The sequence below is a fragment of the Pagrus pagrus genome (genome assembly GCF_965226575.1).
Source record: "Pagrus pagrus genome assembly, chromosome: 13".
NCBI lineage: Eukaryota > Metazoa > Chordata > Actinopteri > Spariformes > Sparidae > Pagrus > Pagrus pagrus.
This window is the reverse complement of record NC_140197.1, coordinates 3,998,927-4,024,588: the sequence shown is the minus strand read 5'-3', so window position 1 is coordinate 4,024,588 and position 25,662 is coordinate 3,998,927. Positions and strand designations below refer to the sequence as shown.

The following is a 25,662-nucleotide window of genomic DNA, read 5'->3' as shown; positions in this document are numbered from 1 at the left end:
TGAAAGTCATCTCTATTTTTATTGAAGTAGAGGCAGAAATCTGAGACAGATATCAAAAACAAAATCAACCAACTAAAGAACCACTTTATATATACACACGCATATACATATATATGTGTGTATGTGTGTGTGTGTGTGTGTGTCAAATTAGACCACAGTGATCTGTATGGCTCAGTACCACTTGAGGTAAGGGAGAAAATATGTTTTTCATATCTGAGCTGAACCGACCCTGTAAGGTCTTCTGCCTCAGATTTTTAAGTGTTCTGACATTTTGTGTATGGATAGCAGTTTGACCTGTGTGTGTGTGACAGCACAGAATAGCTAATGCTAAGGTAGTTAATCCAGTTTACACTGTTTACAAAATATACACACATCATGGACTCACCCGGAGGTCAAACTGTGACCAGTGTTCCCATCTCAAAATGGTAACTTAATTAGGAAAATGTGTCTGAGGAACAGTAATGATGGAGTGGAAGGTGGGTTCAAAGAGGCTGATCGAGAGTCCTCTCTGCTCTCCCACAGCTTTATATTGCCTTCATGGAGGAAGAACTCAGTCGATCAGTGAGAAGTGAGAAGTGCCTTGGTCTTGATTTTCTAATAGCCCCCACTTCTGGTGAAGTGTCCTTGAGCAAGGCAGTGAACTTCAGTCAAATGTCAAATGTGTAAAATCCCTTCTGTCCCAGAAACGACACAATGTGCAGATATAATGAAGGTTATTTTGCTTCATTAATGTTAGATTCTCTAGTTTTTTGCTTTATAAGTTTGGCTTTCATCCTTTCAAACAATAAGAACTAAAGGTAAAAAAACAACAACAAAACAAACAGTTTCAGTCTCTGTAGATATCTGCCCGTAGTTCGGTCTTTTCAGCACAGTAGCTCTGATGCAAACAAAGTGATAAGTGTGATATATTTCTGGCGTCACTGCAGGATGCTGATCTTGATATTTTACTGTCTTTTTAAACCTGCATTTGGTACAAAACAAAATATGTAAACTCATGAGTGTGCCTTAATGTGTGAAACTGGATTGTAAAACATGTTATGCTATAAATCTCAAAATCTGTGGTATTAGGAGACAGGATGGTCCAAGGCTAGCTGGTTAGCATGCTATCCTCAGTCGACATATATGCAACACAGTACATGACGTCAACGCTGCTGTTTCTTCACACTGTTGATAATGTTCATTTAAGTTCATTTTTTTTTTACATTTTAAACTACAATTCCGGCCTTATCTTTCCAATTTCTCTTTTAATCTGATGATTATGAGATACAAAGTCATAATTAAGAGGGAAAGAAAGCAATAATGAAAAACGTCTGGATAACAATTGATAATTGAGGTATCTCATTATGTGAAATGTTCCCAAAAGTGTGAAATACTTTGTCATAGTTAAGATAATATTTAACAATTATAAGTGGTGAACATGGGCCTCCATAGTTCTCTGCCTTGTGGGGTTAACCATGCACTTTCATTATGACAGAAGGTGCTCGTTTTCTCATGTTTGTTTTTATTATTTTTTTAATTTCATTTTTACCATGTGAACTTTTTACACTCTTGAGTTTACATATAGTTTGTTTTGGAACTCCACTCACCTGTTGATTGGTCCCTCTAATAGATCCTTTAAACTATCCTTCAACCATTTATTACCAATTATTCAAAAGCTTATGTCATATATTTGGAAACTGGCTATTAGACAACCTATTGTTAATTTTGTTATCCAATTCAAACAAGAGTACATTACTAACTAAATGACTTATTTTTATCCTCACAACAGTTATTTGCAGGTCCAGAAATCTTTTGAAAAAGTGATTTTGATCCGTCACAAATCGTCATGAGAGCCGTAACATCCAGGAGGTTTGATGCATGTTGGGACATGAAAACAACAAATGCCTTTGACATTGCATGTGTTGGATGTTTCTAGCACGTCTTCTGTCTCCAGGGCTTCTCTGAGATCACCATACATGACGTTACCAGTGGAGCTCCAGCAGCTCCTGTCTCTGTGGCAGTGTATCCAAGAGATACAACACTGTATATATATATATTTTTTTTTACATCTGCTAGTTCTTTAGCACTCAGGGCTTTGTACAAATGAAGAGTGTGGTTATGAGAAGAGAAAAATCCCCATTTCATACAGTATTATTGATATGGAGCTTTGTGAGAGATGTATGTATGTCCTTGGTTGACAAAAAGGAAAAGATTTAAAACCCGGACATGAAATTATGAACACTGAGCCTGGAGGGTAGAAAAACAAAGGTCACTGGTTAGATTCAAAAATCTTAATTGGAAGGGCAGAGGGAAATGCCCCTTGAGCAAGGCATGTAACCCCGTTACCAGAAGACTGTGGTCGTACAGGGCAGGTTCCATAGAAAGAAGCATGCAGGCTCATTAAACCATTGCTGGAAAAAACCTAAAAATCAGGGAGGGCCTGGTGCCCAACTCTCAAAAAGAAGTCATATCTTGCTGTTCTCCAGGTGGGAGTCGATGTGTTTGATGAGGGCGTCATCAGGGTAACCAGTAGGGAAGGTCAGCTGACACAGAGGACAGCTACGAACAGCACTCTCCTCTGACTCCATCCATAACTACAGACAGACGAAGACACAAGTGTCAATTACTGAGCTCAAATTATGGCAAAATACCACAATCTGATCACAGTTTTCACTAAACAATAACCAATAAATTAAAACACACTCTGCACTGTTAATGATTGTAATTACAACCCATACATCTGGTTTGCACGTTTTGCGAACTTGTTAACATTTTAAGGTGATACTATTTCAGTACTGCTTGAACTGATTTGTCTGCACTGATGGATCAAAAAGTTCTAATAATACAGCTCAAAGTGCCAATTTGAGCTTATTTTCAAAATGCCTTGTTAGATTTTATATTTTCATTTCTAACTTTTGGAGAAACAAATGTGTTTTGATAGTATACTGGACCATCCCACTTCTGCTTAGTGCAATGGAGTTTGTTTGTCTATGGAAGTCCAGAGGGGAAAATGTGATTTCACAATAGTATCAACATTTTCCAGCTCTGGAAAAAGTTAAGACACCACTGCAATTTTTTCTGAAATAAGCATCTCTACATGTATGACAGCCATTCCATTCCATTGTGTCTGTTGAATTCCAACACAAGCACACCTCATTCTACTTAAGGAGGTACTCAGGTGATCACCTGTACCCAAATCTTATTTAACAAGGAAAAGTATAAAAAAAACACTGCTGTGGTCATCACTATCCTCTTGCAATAGGACCAGCTGGGTGGGAAAAACTAGTGCTAGTAGTACCTCACAAGTAATTGGAATCAAAAAAGAACTGTTGACCATGCCAAAAGAGTTGAAAAGAAAAGTTTTGAGTGAGGAAAAGAAGGGTTCAATTCTGGCTTTACTGGCAGAGGGATACAGTGTGCGTCAGGTTGCTTCCTTCCTTAAAATTCTAAGACGGCCGTTTATAAGAACAAGGTCAAGCAGCAGACATTGGAGACAACAAAGCTACAGACCGGCAGAGGGTGAAAAGAACTCTCCACTGACCGGGATGACCGTCAACTCATTTGAATGTCACTCAGCAACCGTAGGATCACATCAAGTGACCTACAAAAAGAATGGCAAATGGCAGCTGGGATGAAGTGCACGGCGAGAATGGTTCAAAACAGGCTCCTAGGGGCTCAAGTCGTGTAAAGCTAGAAAAAAGCTTTTCATCAATGAGAAGTAAAGAAGAGCCAGGCTGAGGTTTGAAAAAGACTATGAGGATTGGACCATAGAGGACTGGAGTAAGGTCATCTTCTCTGATGAGTCCAATTTTCAGCTTTGCCCAACACCTGGTCGTCTAATGGTTAGACGGAGACCTGGAGAGGCCTACAAGCCACAGTGTCTTGCACCCACTGTGAAATTTGGTGGAGGATCAGTGATGATCTGGGGGTGCTTCAGCTTCAGCAAGGCTGGAATCGGGCAGATTCGTGTTTGCGAAGGATGCATGAATCAAGCCACATACAAGGTTATCCTGGAAGAAAACTTGCTTCCCTCTGCTCTGACAGTGTTCCCCAACTCTGAGGATTGTTTTTTCCAGTAGGACAATGCTCCATGCCACACAGCTAAGTCAATCAAGGTGTGGATGAAGGACCACCAGATCAAGACCCTGTCATGGCCAGCCCAATCTCCAAACCTAGACCCCATTAACCTGGAATGTGATCAAGAGGAAGATGGATGGTTACAAGCCATCAAACAAAGCTGAGCTGCTTGAATTTTTGCGCCAGGAGTGGCATAAAGTCACCCAACAGCAATGTGAACGACTGGTGGAGAGCATGCCAAGACGCATGAAAGCTGTGATTGACCATCAGGGTTATTCCACCAAATATTGATTTCTGAACTCTTCCTAAGTTAAAACACTAGTATTGTGTTGTTTATAAATGAATATGAACTTGTTTTCTTTTTTTCATTTCTGGTCTGAAACACTGCATCTTTTTTGTTATTCTGACCATTTGTCATTTTCGCAAATAAATGGTCTAAATGACAATAATTTTATTTGGAATTTGGGAAACATGTTGTCAGTAGTTGATAAAATTAAACCAAAGTGTTCATTTTACTCAAACACATACCTATAAATAGTAACATCAGAGAAACTGTTAATTTTGCAGTGGTCTCTTATTTTTTTCCAGAGCTGTATGTGTCATTTGAGCAAAAATGAAAATGCAATAATCAAATTAACATTTGCATTTTCACATACTTGTATGGGCAAAATGTCAGATTCTGTTTTCATTTTCATTTTCAAAGGGTGCCGTTTTTATATTGCATTTGAATTTACATATTTGAATTTACATTTGAATATTTTAAGTCTTTGAAAATGAATTGTCGGATTTGAGGGTGTGAGAATGAAAATGCAAAGTGGATGATTACGTTGCCATTGCATACATATGTGAAAATTATATTGTGGAATTACACTTTCATTTTTAAGTTCACATTATCATTTTAATAAAGTAACCTATGGGCTTCCACAGTTGTCTGTTGTCAATTATTGGGTTTGTATTCTGTACGTTTCTTTTCCCCATGTATCCTGTCATGTCATGTATTTCCATGTAGGGAATCTATTAGTTGCTTTATGTTGCTTTATTCTCATATTTCCTTCTCACGTTAATGGAGGGCCAAGACTGAGCATGCTCAGTGTTCATGTAGGGAGGCAGATGGCAGGAGAGGGTGGCAGGGCCCTCAGGTGCTGAGAAGGAGGGATGGTGGGGCTGTTTCCTAGGAGACGGAAACGAAGGGTGTAGGGGCTGTTCCCTAGGAGATGATGAGCCAATCCCGATTGCACCGAGTGTCTGAGGCGGGCTGGCAGCCGGCGATAGGTACGTACATACATCCTGTAAATTTACACAACATACATAACTTCACAGTGAATAACTCCACTATAAATCCATAAGAAGAGCCACACACATATTTATCATGGACATCACCTCTTCATCATCAGAGGACTGTGGTGGTGTAACCAGTGGGGTGGGCTCAGGCGGGTCGTCAAGGTGACAGAAGTGATGCACCTGTATGAAAGGAGGAGCATGGGAAAGCATGATGATTAAATATTGCAGTTTCAACGGTTATAGACCAGTGTTTCTGTCTAAAAACAAACACGCTGTGCAGAAAGGAAAGCTCTCACTCTGACCTCAGCAGCCCGAGGGAAGCCCAGGTCCAGAGCACAATGATGAGGACTGCTGCTCAGGCTGCTGCCCCCACCTCTCTCCCCTCCCCCTCCCCTCTCTCCTCCGGCTCCGTGGGCCGAGGCTGGTCTGACCAGGCCCACCAAGGACGCACGGAGCTGGGCTTTGGCTTGGCCATAACCCTGCATCTCCCCAAGGAGCGGCCTGGGCTTCGGGAGGGTGGATACTGGATCTCTCATCAGGCGAGCTGATGGTCTCTGGATGGCTGACGGGTCAGATACCTGGGAGAATGCAAGAGGTCAAAACAATTGTCATGCAGTATATCTGTAGTTTGACAGTAAAATTAGACAAAATGTTAACAAGCGCATGTCAAAGTTACACCAAAAATTCAGCCTCACCTCCGAGTAACTACGGCGACCCTGGAACTTTGCTCTTAGACGGCTGCTGGTTGGCTGATGGGAGTAAGAGGCGGGGCCGTCGTTTGGTGACAGAGGAGGAGAGGTGGCAGGGAGGAGCCTGTCAGGGGAGAGTGAGGGGCGCTGGGGGGAAGTAGGGGAGAGACGCTGAGGAGCGGGGGAAGGACGAGAGACTGGAGGATGAAGAGAGAAAGACAGACATGAGGCTTTATAGGCTCAATAATGCATAAACCAAGAAGCCACTCAGGTGACCTACCGGGCTCCTGTGAGATGTGTCGCAGAAGGTCACTCTGTTTCACAGCCAGATTGCGAACACGACCCAACTCCTCTGTTAGCTCGGTGTAAGCTAATGCTAGGTTCACCCTGCAACACAAAGAGAGTGAGTGAATATATAAATAAATACAAACAGACACATTGTAGACTAGTTGTAAAATATTGTCCTATTTGAAGTAAGACTCACTGTTCGTCCCCGGCTTTCTTTATCCATTCCACATCACAGTGCTCACAGTGTGTGGACAAGTCCTGTGACTGATAGAGAGACGGACACAAAGCTGTCTTAACATCTGGTCTCATACACTTTTATAAACCTATTATATACTGTATATCATATATTTGTTTTTTCTACATATGGTCCAGCCTTGTCTTTCTTCCCTCTACTGCAACACTAGCACTGCTATTTTATTTCTGTTTTATTTTTTGATGGATTGATTTCATCTATGTGTAGCAATTAACAATGTATGTACAAGTGCTCAGTATCAGTAGAAGTGTATGTGCAAGTGAAGTATGTATTTTTGGCCTAAATGGCTTCTCATACTTCCACCTCCACTCATGTTTAAGTCAGATGCTGAGGTCATCCTCCTGTCTGTTAGTTTGCTGAAAAAGCTTTTCCCTTTAAAGCTGACACAAATCAGTTTTTGGTGGATGAACACTTTTTCTCCAAGGCTCTCTGGAGAAAAAAGCTAATAGCTGGGGTCTGTATCTGGTCACTGTGGGGTTTTGTGGTTCCTGGAATTTGGTTCCTATGGTAATATTCGCAATATTTGATTGCTCATTTGCCTTGTTAGTCGTGCTATGAAAATGCTCCTGCTGTTACGCTGAATATACATTTTTGTGTGAACAAAACCTCTGTTGTACACATTAAATGTCCTCTAGATTTTTCTTTTGTGAACACTGAACCTTCAAACTGTTCAGTTCAAACTGCAGCTGTGATAAGAGGATGTGACTGTCGCAGAAGATCTTTTTAGAAATGTGATTGGAAGCAGGGTAAGTTTGTCATTATACCTTAACTATACCTATATTATACCTATACCTGACAGAGTTAACATGAAAAATAAGACTGGTTTCATATCAGCTCTGTACATTTTGCTAATATGCAAAGAAATCAAATATGACATGTCAAAATGATTGAATATTTAGTATTTTTAGAATTACTCCTCATAATACAAATGGATTCATTATTGTAAAGAGATAAAGTTTGTTGGCCATGTGGCAACACTGTTCTAAACCCTATCTGTGGCTCTAGGCCCCAACTCCTTTGGTTTCTTAATGATGTAAATCTTTCAAAAAGGTTGACAAATGTATAGTTTCATTTTTTTTTAAAATATTCATTCATCCCCCAAAACAGCTGGTCACTGTAGTTTTAATCAAGCATACGTACTGTAGATATCGGGGACTGTTCGCACTACTTTTTTAATAAATTCAACTGTCAGTAGGAGACAGTCAGACAGTCAATAGGTTTGTATGGTCATTTTTACGATTTTTATTATGCATAAATTAAATCTATTTATTTCAGTTTCATTGCATTTTGTTTTTTCCTTTCATGCCCCAGACTTTTATATGAATTATCATAAATAAGGAATGCATTTTAAAAAAGCAGTGGTACACTTAGTTATGAATTTTCATCATCTGTACAAATGGCCAAAGTCTGGAGGCCTGCAGTAGATAATACTCTGAGGTGTAAACATCCAGTGTTTTAGGCATGAGGCCTACCTGTCTCTGTGCCTCCTGTATCTGGGCTACATCCTGCTGCAGCCTCTGGAGCTCGGCCCTCAGCTCCTTCTCCCTCTGACAGGCTCCCTCTGCCTGGTGCCGCGCCCCCTCCAGCTCGGCCTCCAGTCGCTGTAGCTTCAGGTCTGACAAGGCATCCAGACTGCGGGAGCTTTGCAGCGTTGGCCCACGGCCCTCTGACAGAACCAGACACACAGCTGCTTCAGTCTGTGGCATCTTTTCCTCGTTAGATCTAGTTTTCTTTCAAATCACTGCTCTACAATGATATGAATAAAATAATAAACTTCAATACCTAAATCACTGGTATTGTCTTTATGCATGTTTGTGGTCTGTCCCAGTTTACTTGGTTGAATATTTATTACATGTAGTTATGTTCTAACAGTCACTAATAATGTAACACTTGAGTACAGAAACTAAGCATGAAGTTGCCACATCCTTCATCCATCGTATGTGTTCTCTTCATGTCTATGACATATTCTACGGATTTAGAACTGTAGTGGTATGATGGCGATATGACTGTCTACAGGTCATTTCAAGTGAACAACTGCTCACAGCAGGGTGTCTGAACCCGCGAGGGACAGCAGCAGACCGGGAAGGAGGTGGTGTGTTAAAACTATAGCTCATAAAGCACCGTAGCACAACCGCAGGACAAACAGACAGAACCACACTACATTTTAATTTAAAAGTTTTAGTCAAGCATAGAGAACCAGTCAGAGGCGCTGTAGATCGGTGTTACAAGAAAACCAGTAGGATCCATAATCACGCAATGAGGAATGGACTGAACAGTGTGTAGCAACAGTATATAAAGGGATTATTAAATGATCAATTGCATTATTTGTATGTTTACCTAACTAAATTTGGGTCGTGTGGTAAGAAGAGATTGAAGTGTCCACTTTAAGATAGTGCTTTACAGCTACTGATAAATGTCTAGCAGCATTACTACAAATGCTTCTGTTATCATGACTGACAATGCTGCCGTGATCCGAACAGCACCCACCTCTGGGTACATCCAGGCTCGTGTGGAGTTGAGACTGATGTGCGTCTTTGCTGCGGAGCTGAGCGCTGAGTGTCTGAAGGGAAGTTTCTCTCTGTCTGAGAGCCGACTCCAGACCGTGGATCCGCTCCACATGCTGCTCTGCTAGAGTCGTCTGACACACACACAAACCAAAATTGCCACTTTATGCTCTTGCTTCAAATGTGATGACAAGGAAACACTGGTATTTGTGTGTGTGTGAGTGTGTGTGTGTGTGTGTGTGTGTTTACCATCTTATCTAGGTCTCTCTGGACGTTGCTTTTCTCCAAGTGAATCTTCTCATAAGCCTGGATGACTTCCTCCAACCTCTCCTCTCTCTCCTTACTCTTCTGGAGCTGAGACACAAAGAGAAAACCGTCAGATTCTGCTTCAGTTCATTAAAAGCAGAATCTGATTTTTGATTTCTGACCTTCTGTCCATCATTCCACTTCTGAATGAAAACACATAAATGCATCTCCTTGGGGAGGTGTTCAGTAGATGTTCTACTGAAGCCTTATCATAAAATAAAATTCTAAAACTAAACTGACTATACTGAATCACAGATGAGTGTAACTGTGGTGACTATCAGTTAAGCTGTGATTCATGGTGCAATATTTCATGCTATGATACCTCGGTTGAGCTATGAACCTTATTGACAGTGTTTGTATAGTTTGTACTGAACTGAACAGAACAGTTTTGGACTGAATCCACACTGAACTGCAGATGCTCAGTTCACTGACTGTTGTATGTACTGAAGTGCCTTTGAGTGGTGGTGCATTCAGCTGAACATAGTAAGGTGCATTTGACCTTTGATGTGGAAAAAAGTACATAGACCACATCGGGTGTTTGCAAATCCAATTTGACATCTATCTTTGATGTCTAGTGGTCTGACTGCTCGAGAGTATTGTCTCTACACTCAACAGTAATTCCATATCCCCAGATTTCAGCAATTACAACACTGCTAATATTAGGGAGTACCTCCTGAGTGAGAGAGTTGATCCTCTGCTGTAGGTTGGTGGTCTCTGATTGGATTACACTGGTCTCCTTGATGATGGGCTCACAGGAACAGCACAGTATCCTCTCCTCTCCAAACTCACTGATCATAGGAAACTGGGGGACAGGAGAAGAGAGGACATGAGGGAAGATTGACTCTCCAGTAAATAATGCATTCAAACCTTGACAAAGTGTCTTTTCTATTCTCTTGTGTTATATTTTGTGTGTAAATCTGTGTGTCTACTGTCTGTGTGTTTGTGTATGTGCTGCTCTCCACCTTGACCTCGTAGTGTTTGAGCTTCCTCTTGATGCTGCTGTTCTCCCTCTCCAAACTGGCCAACCGGGTCTTGATGTCATGATAGGCCGCAGCCAGGGCCAATCCCGATGCCGGGTACATGTCCTCTGGCAGCCGATTGGCCGACCAGCTGATTCCGGAAACACCCACATCATCTCTCAGCCCTTCTCCTCCTCCAAGCAGCCCCAGCTCTCCTCTGCGGAATAGATCCATCATCAGTTAGCTGTAGGAGAGGAATGAAAAGAGCTGCGGTTAGCCTCTGGGAAATGTGGTGCGGAAAACACAAGCTGGCCTTTAGGCAGACAGTCAAAAGGCTAGTAGCCATATCAGCTCAGTAAGTCACTTTGCACTCTCCACCTCACAGCGGGGGCACTAATTGCAATAAATCTGCCAGGCTGCATGTCCTGGCAGAGGTGGCAGTCAGAGAGAGTGTTTGTGTGATTGTGTGTTTTCAAACTTCAGCCAGGAGCCCACTGAGCCCGCCAGCCAAGGGTTCGGTGTTTTCCATCTGCTGCTGTAGAAGTACATCCTCTCTACCCTGTCCCTTGCCTCTCACTGGCGGTTTCCATGGTTACAACAAAAAAATGATTCCTCAAAAGAAGAGGTAGAGTTTCATCTAAAACTATACCTATATATGATGGAATCAATAAGGATTAATAAGTCCATGTTTTGTGGGGCATCACCGTATATTCACTTTGTCAACAGAAAATGGTCAGCGAGTGTGTGCCTGTGTGTATGTGTGTTTGTGTGTGTGTGTGTGTGTGTGTGTGTTCAGAGCGTTTCCTAGCCACTGCTTCTCAAGAGCTCTGAACCTTCAATATGGTGTGATGACAGTCTGGATTTGTTGGCAAGAAAAACAAACAGTAGGGTAACAGCCCTAACCCTAACCCTTTAAAGAAAACAAGAATTTAAGGAACAAATAATATTTGTCGCAAAATATTTTCCACACGTTTTATGACTTATATTATTAGTAATTTGATAATGACTATGGTGACTGCCATACAAGCCTACACAAACTGAAACATGTTGTACAGTTAAAACAGACAACACTTTGTACACATTTGATATTATTAGAAGCCACAACATTGAAAGGCTATAACTGTAACTAATATAGAGTCCTGTTGTGTTAATCAAAAGATGCTAAATACAAAGCTCCTCAGTGAATGAATTGAATTGAGCAACACATTGCTTCAATCCACTAACAAATACTTAGCCCACCTGTCAGAGCTGCTCATACTACTGCCTAACCCACTGTAGGAAGAGAGAAAAACCCAGAAATAAGTTTTAATAAGCACTTTTATACTTTCAGTTCCCTCATCTCAAAGTAAATGGGTTTTTGAATGGGTTTCTGGTTACTAATGTCTGAAATGCAGCGCTCTATAGCAATGGATGTCAGGAGTGCTTTTTTCAGCACTGTCACCTGAAACACATGACATCATGGCTGTACACTCAACACAATGTATGCTCTTTACTGTGATGCACATCCAAATTGCACAATACCAGGGCATAAAGGACGAAGTACCCGAATGCACAGTGACCAATCTACTCCAGTGAAAGATACAAGCTAAATGTATTGACCAAATACAAGATGAAAAAAGCAGTAATTGGACACGTGTACTGTAGGCAATAAATAAAAGACTTGGCCACAATTTTGTCTTGTTTACCAAATCCATTTTCATTCAGATGCTCTATTTTTCAATATAGTTTGACCAGTTGGAGGCCCCTCAACCACTTGGCCTCGCACAATATGTAATTTCTGCTGCATTTTCTTTATCTGACTGGGAAGTTTTAGTCAATATCACCAGTCATCGTTACTGACCAGGGCTGCATTTACGATGAATCTTTTCACATGGTCCCAAAAATGTTTAACTAATAATGGCACACGAAACAGACAACGACAGCATACAGACAAGAGGGAACGACTCTTTAGGCAACAGTGTCTCTCGCCCTCCTCTGCACCATGCGCAGGCAGGCGGGAGTGACAGTGAGCTACTTTTCAATTTAGTTTAGATTCATTAGCAGTGACGTTGGTGCACTTTTTGAGTGGGCCCTCTGTGACCATACCCAGCACTGCGGTCAGGGTCATGCTAATCATGTCAAGTCAATAATCATGGTTGATGATTCATAAATATGTTTTATCAAAATACTTGTCAGCCACCTGACATAGTCTAAATTTGGAAAATGAACATTAAAAGGGTCTCTGGCGATCCATCCAAACATCCTCTCTTCGTCATGTATTTGTTTTCACGACATGAACAAAAGAATGTGAGGCGTGAGAGTGTATGAAAAGTGTCAATTGCGTGAGTCACACAGTTAGTTAGTGCGTGAGAGTTGGCAGCCCTGCCTTTTTTTCCTCCTCGCATTTCTGAATTCATTAATCGTCGAGCTGGACGAGCAGCTTCGGCGGGTTAGATGTGGCCTGTGTGCTGCCAGTTGAGGATCACTGGTCTTTGCGAATGCCACAGAGGTCTGATTATGTAAGATGAGAACTACGTAGAACAGTCTAAAGATGCTGAGCCAGAGGATCTGAGCAGTGGCTTGATGAGAGCAGGACAGAGGGTGCAGCTCTGCAGCACATTAACATTTCATACGTGAACATCGAACACAAGGTTCATAAAAGCCATCCATACCTCACAACAGCAAGCAGCCACACATCCCCATTCTACACTATACAGTGTTTAGCAATCAGATCATGAAGCAGGCAGTGTTGTGGCAGGTTGTAAAACCACAGACAACAAAACTGTGTTCTGACTGAATTTTTTTAAGTGAATTTTAGAGGCAGTGTAATTGCACATGATGCCACTCCATGAACATACAGAGACAAGGGGAAGAGGAGAGCGGTCTGGAGAGACAGTTTTAAAAGAACTGGGGTTGCTCGTAGGTTATGAGATACGTCAGCAGCTGAGCTGTCACACCAACACAGCACAGGCACTTACTGTACATGGCTAGTGTGTATGCTGCTAACAAGCTACAGCTAACTGTAAGTAAGATAAACTGGCAATTACAGTCCAACGATCAAATTCTCATGAATAACACAGAAACAATGTGCTATTTGGCAGAAAGTCACGTAAGTTGTAGAACGTCATGGGCTGACTATTTCCATGATGGTACTTGCTAGCTCGTGAGCATTATGCAAAGAAAAAAAGTGGCGGATGCAAGGCTGTGTAATTGACTTGCTCGAGTGATTCTTCATTAGACATTACTGTACGTAGGTTGTCGTGGGTGGTCTCACCTGTGCGATTGTCTCACGTCTCCTACACAATTGGTGCCAAAACTCTACCAAGTCACTGTTCACAGACCATGAGGAAAAAGCTGTTTTTTTACAGCTACGTGCTGACGCTATCAGTATATCACTCAGAATCAGGGATGTCCAGTGTTCTCTACTTGTGCAGCAAGCAAACTGTTGGGATTTCCTCATGTTTTAATGCTAATGTTTCGTCTGTGAGTAGGTTCTGTGTTTTGAACTCATGCTGCTGGTTGATGTTTGGGACTATGTGTACTGTATATTCTTGGTTAGCATTATCATTGGGAGGTCAGTGGGATTCATTTACTGTGAGCACCACAAATGAGACGAGAATTGTCTAGCTAGCATGCCATTTCCTTACTGTATGTTCAGTGGTTGTCTAGTGTTAATTGGCTGTGTCTGTGTTTTTCTTGTGGTTAATTTGTAAAACAAACAGCCAGTGGTGGAGTTGATGCAGCAGTTAGCTACGGTTAGGTAGAGCAGACAGGCCAGGTGGTGGACCGGCTCTGGAGGATGACTGACCCCGAGAGGGGCAGCAGCGGACCGGGAGAGAGGCCAGTGTGGTTACAGTTTGAGTCAAGCATAAAGAACACAAATAAGGCTACCAGTCGGGGGCACCGTAGAGCAGGTCTCTCAAAAACACAGTGGGATCCAAAATAATGCAGAATGTTCCATGTCAGCTTACCGGGCGTGTGATAAAAAGTTTTGCAAAAACAAGGACAAGAGCTACATACAAACGTACCTATAAATGTGTTTGGAATTGTTTGTAGTAAGTCATTTCATGGTACTAAATATGGAAAATGTGCATAGTTAAGCTATCATGCTACATGCATCCTGGGTTGTTTGTCCAAAAAAAGGTCAGATAAAACATGTTTGTAATTGACAAATGGGTTGTTTTGGAAGTGACATAGGCCTATGTAGTCGCTTAGGCTGTTGGAGACGCTCATGACTTTAATTAACCCTGCAGGGGAAATGTGTCTTGTGCATTTGACATGTCCTTGCTGTTAAGGAGCAGCAGTTGCCACAGTGCACAGTGCAGAGCCTGCAGACCAACTCCAGTTCTCCGGCCAGTGACTTGATTGAGGGTGAGAGCATAGTACTGGAGAATAAATCATACTATTGTGATCTTATTACAAATCTAACTCTCTTTCTCTCCTTCACACGCTACAACTCCCATGTTGTGTGTGTGTGTGTGTGTGTGTGTGTGTGTGTGTGTGTGTACACAAAGCCTAAAGGCAGCTGCAGTAGCAGAGAGGTCAAAGCATCTCTCTGCAGCTAACTCCCACTCTGCAGCCCACAGACTCTGTCTCACACACACATCCAGCCCACACACTGCTTGTGTCTATGGTCTATCTAGCTCTTCCTCTACATCCCCCTCAATTTTCAACTCATTTCACTCAGCTCTATTGACGTGCTTTTGCATGGAGCACACACACAGTACCAGCCAAGGGCAGATCAGAGCAGGGCCATATGTCTTTATCACATGGTTGTTTCATTTATTAATGGACTAACAGTCCGCGTTACCCACAACCCCCTGCAGTCAAACACAAAACCCAGTGGACTGCCTCTTCATCAGAGTGTGTGTAGTAATGGCATCCGTGTTGACCACATAGCATTAGTGATAATGCAACTGTCAGCATTTCATTCTATGTGTTCTTTAGTATTCCATTATTTGTATGTTTATTTACAGTACATACACTTCACACAGAGTGATCTGGAAAGGCAGAAGCAAGAAACAGAGACATAAGACCTGAACACATCAGGCGTTTTTGTTGTTGTTGTTGTTTCTTTGGCAAATGTAAACAAAACTGAGCAGTGCAGCCTCCTTGCATAAATAAATGAAATATAGGTGGAAAATTCATGCATGTATAGTCACACTCAAACTGTGTTCTGAGCCAAGAGAGCACAGGACTACAAGGGATCGAGGAGAGCGATACATTCACCACAAGGCAAAACTGAAAAAATGCACTGCATGTTCACGTACATATGCACTGTATATAACCACCAGTGTTATCCAAAAAGTTCATGATAAAGCCAAGAGACAGAGACAGAGAGAGAAAAGGGTCCTCGAGGACATGGCGCCTTATCTGTGAGCACAGCTGAAGGCCAACTCAGTGTGTGTGTGTGTGTGTGTGTGTGTAGGGGGTCATGCATGCACAGTGAGCAGTCAGCTAGAAAGTGGAGAGAGACAAATGGAGAAGAAGACTTCAAATGAGGATGACAGAGACGCAGAGAGATGAGAGGGAATTAAGAATGACTGGGGAGGACAGGGTGACATGGATAGAGAGAACGAGTCAAAGAACATGGTGAGAAAAAGAAGGAAAGGGGTGAGGGCGGTAAAGAGAGTTATAAAAGAGCTCTGCCCTGTCGTCATATGACCTTTTCAACATGTAACACACGCAGGTGATCATGAGGAAACTATTATTTTACTCGGCATTGCAAACCCTTTTATTCAGAGTGTGGTGGATAGCTGTTCTTGGCGGTGCAGGCCTGTTATCTGGTATTACATCAGCTCTGAACTGACTTTCTTTCCATTCTAGTAGAATCCTAATGAGTTCAGAAGAAGTATAAGGGTTCAGGGTGCGTTGGCCTTGGTTAGTCGGGTTGGGTCTTAAAGACGGTGTGTTAGAGTCCCAGTTTAAGACTCATGCAAAACTTAAAAAAGAATATATCTAAGAGGAGATGAGACATTAGGTAATTTTAGTAGCATTATAAAGTCTGGGACATCACTGATGGAATCCATGAGAATACTTAGAAACATTATTTTGAACTTGACACGCATCTGTTTGGAAGTTTCCTGCAGAACATGACTTCTGTTGTACTGCTGTTGACATAGTTACATTTTTCTCATATTCTATATCTGTGATTGGTATTCAAGGTCTATTTGAGTTTCAGTTATTGAAGTAGTATATAAGATCTCTGACAGTGTTAGACCTTTCTGGAGTAATTGGCATAAACAGGACCTGAAGCAAATTAAGCTTCAAGGTTATTTTCTTCCATTTTAACTTTAAGTGAAAGTGTGTTGTTGTGTGTTTACTGGCAGATGTATTTTTATTACAGATACATTAGTTTCACAATTAAATAGTGTGGCAGTCCCATTGTTTAAGACTTGCTATCTTTCTTTGTTTTGGGCTGATTTTCAAAATCCCTCTGGACTAATTGCAGCAGATTCAGATCACCTGTGCCCAGGCCAGGGTCCTGATTGAGGAGAGGAAGCAGCTTGGGGCTTTCCCCTCCCAGCCAATCATGGTGTGACGATGCCCTTTTGTGAAGGCTTAAAATGAGATGGAGAATGGCACCCAGGTGGCTCACACAGTCATTCTGAATCTGTCCCTGACTCACTGAGAACCTCATCCCACTAGACTGCCAGCCAGAAACTCTGGTCTCTTTAGGCCCTGTCGTCTTTTCTTGGCTGCCCCGTGTCAGTCTAGTGAGGAAACTGTGTTCATTCTTGAACCCCTTGAAACCCAAACCCCTATACACCTTCATTTTTAATATTTTATTTCCCTGGGGCTTGTAGGAGCACATTTTAGTTTGATTATCCCCTGAAGAGGCATTTGTTCATTGGTTTATTATCCAAGTAGCTGACATTGGTCATCCCCTCTAGATTTACGTGTTTTTTGTTTATATTTTTATAAACTGGACTGGCTTGTGAGCATTTTACTGCCAATACCGCCACAAGTTTGTCCACCAGAGAGCACTTACAAGTCAATTTTTACATTGTAAAATGTCTCACTCAGCACTATGTGGTTCACAATTCATTATCACCTAAATTTAAGGGATACGGATCCACTGAAACTGGAGTTCTTCTTGGTACACATTGTAACTCTGCTAAATGGGCTTAATGGTTTCTTAAGACAAGAAAGCTGAACAGAGGCTTTCACTCCTCTTCCTCAAAGAAGGACCAAACCAACACTGAGAATCTTAGGACAATTAAGACAGTCTTCTGCCTTATTTTACTGTATGTATTTGTAGTCAGGTCTTGGGTACACACTGTGTAGTGTTGTAGGTCTGCCACTGCCCTCTCCTCCCACACATGTACACACAAATACCAACTTGAAACATGCTCTCCAAACCCCTTTATCTCCCTTTGCCTTCTGCAACAAACGCTACTGCTGTAACAGCCAACTACATGTAAAGCAAAGCTCTCTGCTACTCTTGGCCCTTTTGGACTTTTTCCAGCTGCTGTACCAGAGAATGATTGAGCAGACCACCCACCTCCAGCTAGTTTTAGTGTTTCGGATGGAGAAGAAAGCGTGGCGAGGACAAAATGACAGGTAAGGCAAAGTGAGTTTCATCCAGCATCCACCCAGAGAACAGTCTTCAGTTCAGCTGCTGTTGTGATTCTTTTAGAAACACTGAGAGCTTTTATTTCAATTTCACTTAAGAGATAAAATCTAAATTTTTCCACCTAAGGTTTGCAGTTGCATCACAAATCTTTTTAGCCTTTTTTTATGGCTTTATTGGACAGGACAGCTTGAAGTGTGGGGGGAGGGTGACATGCAGCAAAGGGCCACAGGTCGGACCTGAATCTTGGGCTGCTGCAGCGAGGACACAGCCCCTGTAGATGGGGCACATGCTCTACCAACCGAGCCACCGGGGTGACCCACATCACAAACCTATAAACATCTCTTGAACTGAGGTCTGCTCAACTGGGACATCGGACAGATCAACCAACTAACGAGCTAGTAGGGTCATTCAGGTAAATTAATGAAAGCAACTAATGCTAATGTTAACATTTGGCTAGTCATTGTTACCAGTTCTACTAGCTCTACCAGAGTTCTGCAAGGGACTAAAGCAAAAGCCCAAAGCCCGACCCCAATTCAACCTGACCGAACCTGCCAAAACTCAACCCGAAACTCAAACCTACTGCTTATGTTTTTGTCTAATTTTAATTCAATGTACAATTTACATAGACAGAAAGATTGCAATTTTTATTATTAAATAATAATAAAAAACAACCAGAGCCTACAGCTTTATGCATCAAAATAGCCTGAATCTGAGTCTTTATGACACTAAGACCTGTCACTTTTTTTAAAAGTCAAGTTTTAACTCATATGTTTGTTCAGATTGTTTTTAAATGCCTTGCAGTCCACACTGTAGAATTATTTTATTTCATTGTTCATTTGCTGGGCCTCCTCTACCTCACTGAGTAACGTGTCTGTCTGTCAGGCAAACAGCCTCACCTTTATTCTCCATTTGACAATGTAATTTGCAAATGTACCCCACATAAATCCAGTGCTGAGACAGTGACTTTTAGATGTGAACAAATCATTCTAGATGAAATATTTATTTTTCTACAAGTTCTTAATGTGGTTGGAATTTAATCAAGATACAGCTCCGGTCGGGACCAGCTGGATCTGGAACATTACTTGCTAAATTAGATGCCACTTACATTTACTGAAAAGCTGTCTGACACACTTCTAATGGTTTGTCTACCCATTATGCAATAAAAAATCTATTTCGCCACTCACAGGGCAAATACATTCAATTAAAACTGACTAAACTGTGCATTCCAACCACTGAAATATATCTAATTTTTATTTTTTTCCGAAGACGTTTTTTCAACCACAAACACAAGGGATGAGTACGGTGGCCCTGAAGTGTAAATCAAAACGGCAAATCAGAAAACACAACAACAAATCAAAAAACACAACAACAAAACAGAAAACACAACGGCAAAACAGAAAACACAACAACAAATCAGAAAACACAACAACAAATCAGAAAACACAACAACAAATCAGAAAACACAACGGAAAATCAGAAAACACAACGGAAAATCAGAAAACACAACGGCAAATCAGAAAACACAACAACAAATCAGAAAACACAACAACAAATCAGAAAACACAACAACAAAACAGAAACACAACAACAAAACAGAAACACAACAACAAATCAGAAAACACAACAACAAAACAGAAACACAACAACAAATCAGAAAACACAACAACAAAACAGAAAACACAACAACATTAACCAAACCGGAAAAGGTAGGTACCCTCGGGCGACATGAACCGTAGTGATTGGACTGGTCCGTCCTTTGAACCGGAAAGACAGGGTTTACATGTTTTCAAAACAAGAGCGCTGCCAGTGACGACATACACGCTGCTATTAAAGAATATTTTGATGCAGGACATGTATATGGGTCCGTGTATCATCTGATCATGCAATTATATTTAATGTGGCAAACGAAAATACGAGTCAATATTCCGTTTTTCTGTTTTCTGTATGCACCAAACATTGAAAACTGGTGTTTGTTTTCCTATTTTCAGCCCAAAATGGAAAATATAATCAACAAGGAAACCAAAACGAAGTAATAAATCTAATTTACATTTTACGTTATTGTTATACCATTTTCCACGGTACATTTCTGCTGTGTGGCCAACGCTTTGCACATGCACAATGTGTGGCGACTTGCTCGGTATCCATGGTGAGCAACAACACACCGGTCTGAGCGTCCCACGGTCCAGTCCATTGACTGTGTACAGTCTATGGTCCAGTCCCAGTAGACCACTGGAGTCCCACGTTCTAATGGCCTCACTCGAGCCATACATGTCTCTAATTAATGACATGTTTATGAATGGAGTGACGTATCATGAGATCTTAGAAAAGCTGCGAGAAATGGGTGTCCAGCGGGGAAGCTCTGAAATCACACAGAGACGCCGCATTATTGCTGCAGCGGTTCGCCAATTCTCCGCCATTGGTTGTTCACACAGAACCAAGCAGCTCCGGCGTAAAAGACGAACCAGAGTATAGGCTAATACACACAGAAAGCCGGCGCTGCGGCTCCAAAGGAGGCGTGACGGTCACGTCATGATGATGACGTATGTGTTTTTTTCAAGGTGTTTCCCAGTGTCCTCCTGTTAATCTGAACATGTACCCGCTGACTGTTTATAATCATGTGGATGCTGTCATAATGTGTTGTGATTGAGATCCCGACCCACCAAACATCCTGGAAAGTGACAAAGTTACGTTTTTCAGTCTAAATTATACATATTACATAATCAGCATCAGTCAACAGGATGCTGTCTGAATCTGTCACTAGCGGGGAGAGAGGCTGTTTTCCGGAGGGAAAGTTCACTGAGTCTCGGTCAGGAGGGCTGACCGTTGCAGTGATTTGGTCTCGTCATCAAAGTTTTCTTTAATAGCAGCGTGTATGTCGTCACTGGCAGCGCTCTTGTTTTGAAAACATGTAAACCATGTCAAAGGACGGACCAATCAGCGACGATTCATGTCGCCCGAGGGTACCTACCTTTTCCGCTTTGGTTAATGTCGTTGTGTTTTCTGATTTGCTGTTGTGTTTTCTGTTTTTGTTGTTGTGTTTTCTGATTTGCTGTTGTGTTTTCTGTTTTTGTTGTTGTGTTTTCTGTTTTTGTTGTTGTGTTTTCTGTTTTGTTGTTGTGTTTTTTAATTTGTTGTTGTGTTTTCTGATTTGTTGTTGTGCTTTCTGTTTTGTTGTTGTGTTTTCTGATTTGTTGTTGTGCTTTCTGTTTTGTTGTTGTGATTTCTGTTTTGTTGTTGTGATTTCTGTTTTGTTGTTGTGATTTCTGATTTGCCGTTGTGTTTTCTGATTTGCCGTTGTGTTTTCTGATTTGCCGTTGTGTTTTCTGATTTGCCGTTGTTTTCTGTTTTGTTGTTCAGTTTTCTGATTTGCCGTTGTGTTTTCTGTTTTGTTGTTGTGATTTCTGATTTGTTGTTGTGTTTTTTGTTTTGTTGTTGTGATTTCTGTTTTGTTGTTGTGATTTCTGTTTTGCTGTTGTGTTTTCTGATTTGCCCTTGTGTTTTCTGATTTGCCGTTGTGATTTGCACTTCAGGGCCACCGTAGGATGAGGCCTGACATGGTGTCCCTTATTGGGATTAATGAACAACATTGAGGCCAGTGAGGCCACTGATTATGGACACCTCGAAGGGCATTATCTCATTAATACCACAGTCGCATGATGGGGGAAAAAAACATTAAGACTATCGATTTTATATTTTTGTATGTTTTACGATTCACAAGCCGTTTTCCTGGAGCATTTGATTAATAGCTGGCATTAATCACTACCATCCCATAAGGTTCTTATGCAAGAGAAACACTGTTCACTACTCCAGTAAATAGGACAAACCTTAGATATGACTTGACAACAGGAGATAAACTGGTCCGCTCAGCTCATAGAACCCTTTGGCTCAGTGATTAGTGAGAAAGCTAACATTATGCTAGCAAGATTCATAGTCAATAACTTTGTGTACAGTTGACCAACAGCACATATAATTTGATGTTATGTTTACCAACAAGATTAGCTAGCTGTCCAGCCACGTCATTGTCCCATCTCAGTTCATGTGTACTGTCGGGCTCAGCCTGAAGCAGTGAACTGAACAGTGAATGAGATGTAAGATGAACGCTGGTGACACGAAGGATCAGTGAGTTCACAGGAAGCGTGAAGGCTACTTCCTGTTGCTTGTGTGTCACAGCCGCTGTTCAGAGGACGATGCGCTGAAGGGACTACACTCAGTGTTGTAAATAAGGTGTTAGCTTTTTAATGTGTTGCAAAATATTGTGAACGAAGGCTTTGACTGCATCCCTGTTGCTATGGTTTCATATTTTAGATACAGGCTATAGTGCATTATTTTAGAAACTGTTAACAGGCAGTTTTTATTGGAACCACTTCATCGTTCCACAGGTGTATGTTTATCTGGAATTAATTGACACCCATCAGAATCAAGTGTTAAACCAGACCAGTTATAACATTGTGTTAACCAGAGAGAAGATGGATAAAAAAGAAGACTGTGGAACATTTAAGAACGGTTTTAAATACAACAGTTTGACCTCATCCAACACACACAGACACACACACACTTTGTCAACTGGCTGAGTCGACTGAATCGATCAGATCCTCCACAGCTGTTAGGGAATGTCTGAGAAACCAGTGACTAACAGAGAGCCCATTAATCGACCTGTGTGTGTGTGTGTGTGTGTGTGTGTGTGTGTGTGTGTGTGTGTGTGTGTGTGTGTGTGTGTTAATGCATCCTGCTCACGAATGCATGAGCAGCATGATTAGGAGGTCACTGCACAAAGTCAGCTCTCTGACCTCCTCACTAATCACACTGAACACTGATGTGGACAGAGAGGAGGCAGACCAGGCCACTGACGGAGCGACAGGAGGCACAAGGCAGATGGGGATGAAGAAAGCGTATTTCAGGATTTTTGTCCATGTGTCCAAGCTAACGCTCTATGTGATTAAAATTATATCCCAGTCAGTCTGGTGCTGTGCAATTAGTTTAGATTATAAATACAACATGGTCTACGCCATAGCCCTGGAGCCAGATATTACAGAGATGTTTTCATGCTGGGGATGCATACAGTTGTTAGTACATAGGGATTATTTGCATGTTTAAATCAAACATTCTTGACACATACAAGACAGCAGTCCAAAGCACCCAGTAGTACAGCTAGCTGCACAGCTAACTGAGATAACAAGCTAATAGTAGCTACAGTCATAGATGTATAATAAAAATAATACAGTTAGCAGCAGTTAGCAGTTACTCTGGTGATATGCTGCCCCTATTTGTTGGGAGTATGATTTCAACAGATGGCCAATTCTTCCATATTGCACATTTTACAATGTCCGTTGGGACAAAGGCTATACACCAACTACAGGAAGTCATCAGCCATGTGTAACATTCCAGGCTACAATTCACTGTGAGCATCCTAGCTAGAGATCCTTTTTCTTCAGGCTGTGCCACCTCATGCTGCAGGACTTATAACCACAGGCTTGTGGGCATCACTTGTGGGCATTCTGGTTCCATTAGTGAACATGAAAAGTGTTTCAGAAAGGCACAAGCCTGGTTTAAGAATGACTGACTGTGAACTTCTTCTAACCACCTCGATGAAAAAAGACATTCTGTCCTCTGCAGGATTGGGCTACAAGATTTTTAACCCGCTTCCCAAGGTGCGCCTCTTTCTGAATCAAATCAAAGATGGAAGCCTGCCAGCTATACCTGGATGGGAACTCGCTGGCTCGAGTCTCTCTCCTAATAGTGGTAAGCGGTTACCTGACGTAAACCAGAGGCACCAACTGGGGCTGCTGACATCAGCATGATCTGCTGTTGCCATGTTGGTGTTGTTCTGGAACCACATAAACAGCCTAATGTTGTTTGAGGACCATCAGTGAAACTGACCAATGACGTTTTTTATAATGTCATAGCTTAGCGACTCAGGGGGAAAAATATGCACATGAGTAACACACATATGTCTTGCAGCCGTCGGCGCAACGAACTTAAATTACGTCTGCGAGACATATGTGTGCTATTGGAGGAGAAGGTATCCTTTAAATGTTTGTTTAACAATGTGAAGGGGCCATTTTAGCCCAGACCACTGTTTTGTTAAACCTAACCCAGTATTTATTTAGCTCCACACATCAGTGGGCTATTTCTGTTCTGTAAACCTAACCAAGCAGCAACACAAAACTCCATGACAATAACCAACCACCATTTACATTTGTGCATACCAGCTCTGTTTGTGTCACCACCAACATACAGGAGCACCTCAGCACAGACAAAGTAAGAAAAATCTCAACAAGTCCGGCCATATTAACAGCTGCAGCTATGTGCTAGCAGTGTGTTTAGTAGTGTCAGTACTGTGTGCTGGCTAAGATACAGGACCAGCTCTGAAAGGTGTCAGTGACAGTTAAACGAGATGACGTCTTGTGTGTAATCTTTCTAATCAGGCTCCATATGTTCAAGTCTTATACTTCAGTTTTATGACAAACAGACTTTGTTTGGTTGAAAAATGATCTCTCAGGTTGACAGACATCATCATACAGGACCAGAGCTACTGTGCAAATGAGGTCCAACACGGCTGTATCAGATACATGCACACAGAACGACTGTGCGTGAAATGGAAGTTACATTTCTGTCGCGTTTCCCCTCATCCCAACTAACATGACGCAAAACCCCATCACAGATTCCCAGGAAACCGACGACACCTGAACGCAACACGTACATCCACTCTCCCTGCCAGCTTTGTTGAAACCTCGTCACTCAAATGTTCAACGTCGGTTCGTTATAGTAAAGAATAAATCCTGAGAAAACAAAAACAGTGAAGCTGCGGCACCAAGTGCACCTAATCATGTTCTAGTAGCGCATATTCCCACCGCGCCGCATAGCGCATCAGTGGGACTGAGGAGAGTTTCATCAACCTACCGAGCCTGGATGTTTCCTCTCTGGAATGTAAGTGATAGCCTGTTAGGCTTCTATACATCCCAGTGTTCATTACAGCTCCACCGCTGAGCCTTTCCCCCCACACAATCCACCGCTGCGCAACCAAAACATCCCAGGCTGACCCGCTTGGAAATACTGAAACCTCGTTAGCACCGGTGATCGAGGCTCCTCACACACATCCCCGCAGATACACGCAGATTTCAGCGACAGACACGCAGCTGTGAAGTTAGAACAGGAACCGAGAGGACGGTGGAGCCGGGTTACTTACATCTCTGTAGAAAAGCCATGAAGATGGTGGTGCTGATGGTGCTGAGGAGGGTCGACATGACTGGAGTCTGACATCAGCAGTGGATGCCGAGTGTGTGTGTGTGTGTGTGTGTGTGTGTGTGCGCCTCCCCCCTCCCATCTTTGACCATACAACGAGGATGGGGAACCTTGTGCTACATTCACAGGTAATACACACGTATCTATTCCAAACTGTATTTGTAAAGTTATTTCTTTTCAGTAGGCTACATATAGATTCAAAGAAATGTATTTGCATACAGAGTGGAAAACCTTTTTTTTTTGTAGACAGTCCATCCAATTAAAATATAAACCAAAGAATTTATCAATATCGTTTCCTCCAATAAAGACATTTTTCTATCTGTGTGTGGAAGCACACAGTGGGCTTTATGAAAATGATTATGTAATTCCACATTAGCACCTAACCCAAAGTGGACAATATTCTAATTCTTTATTTAAGTCACAATTAAGATCAAAATGCAAATGTACAACAATTTGAAAACAGAAATGAAAGCAGCGTTTGACATTTTCGCACAATGTAAATGGGAGTATTGCCTTTTCACTATGACAC

At 41.9% G+C, this 25,662-nt stretch overlaps 1 protein-coding gene across 2 annotated transcripts; it reads right to left on the bottom strand.

The window, feature by feature from the left end:
- Positions 1-25,192, bottom strand: LOC311268105 (TANK-binding kinase 1-binding protein 1-like). Of its 2 annotated transcripts, none has more exons than XM_084371491.1 (13): positions 25,078-25,192; positions 10,340-10,580; positions 10,048-10,179; positions 9,321-9,425; positions 9,055-9,205; positions 8,040-8,233; positions 6,511-6,578; positions 6,307-6,413; positions 6,033-6,223; positions 5,640-5,915; positions 5,437-5,517; positions 5,116-5,343; positions 1-2,573 (listed from the first exon to the last, which is right to left on the bottom strand). In XM_084371491.1, exons 2-13 carry the CDS (start codon positions 10,571-10,573, stop codon positions 2,445-2,447), a joined length of 1,896 nt encoding a protein of 631 aa, XP_084227617.1. In that variant the 5' UTR covers positions 10,574-10,580; positions 25,078-25,192; the 3' UTR covers positions 1-2,444. The 2 variants fall into 2 exon arrangements, with proteins under 2 accessions (XP_084227617.1, XP_084227618.1); XM_084371492.1 differs by lacking the exon at positions 25,078-25,192 and adding an exon at positions 24,792-25,002.
- Positions 25,193-25,662: the final 470 nt, after the last annotated feature.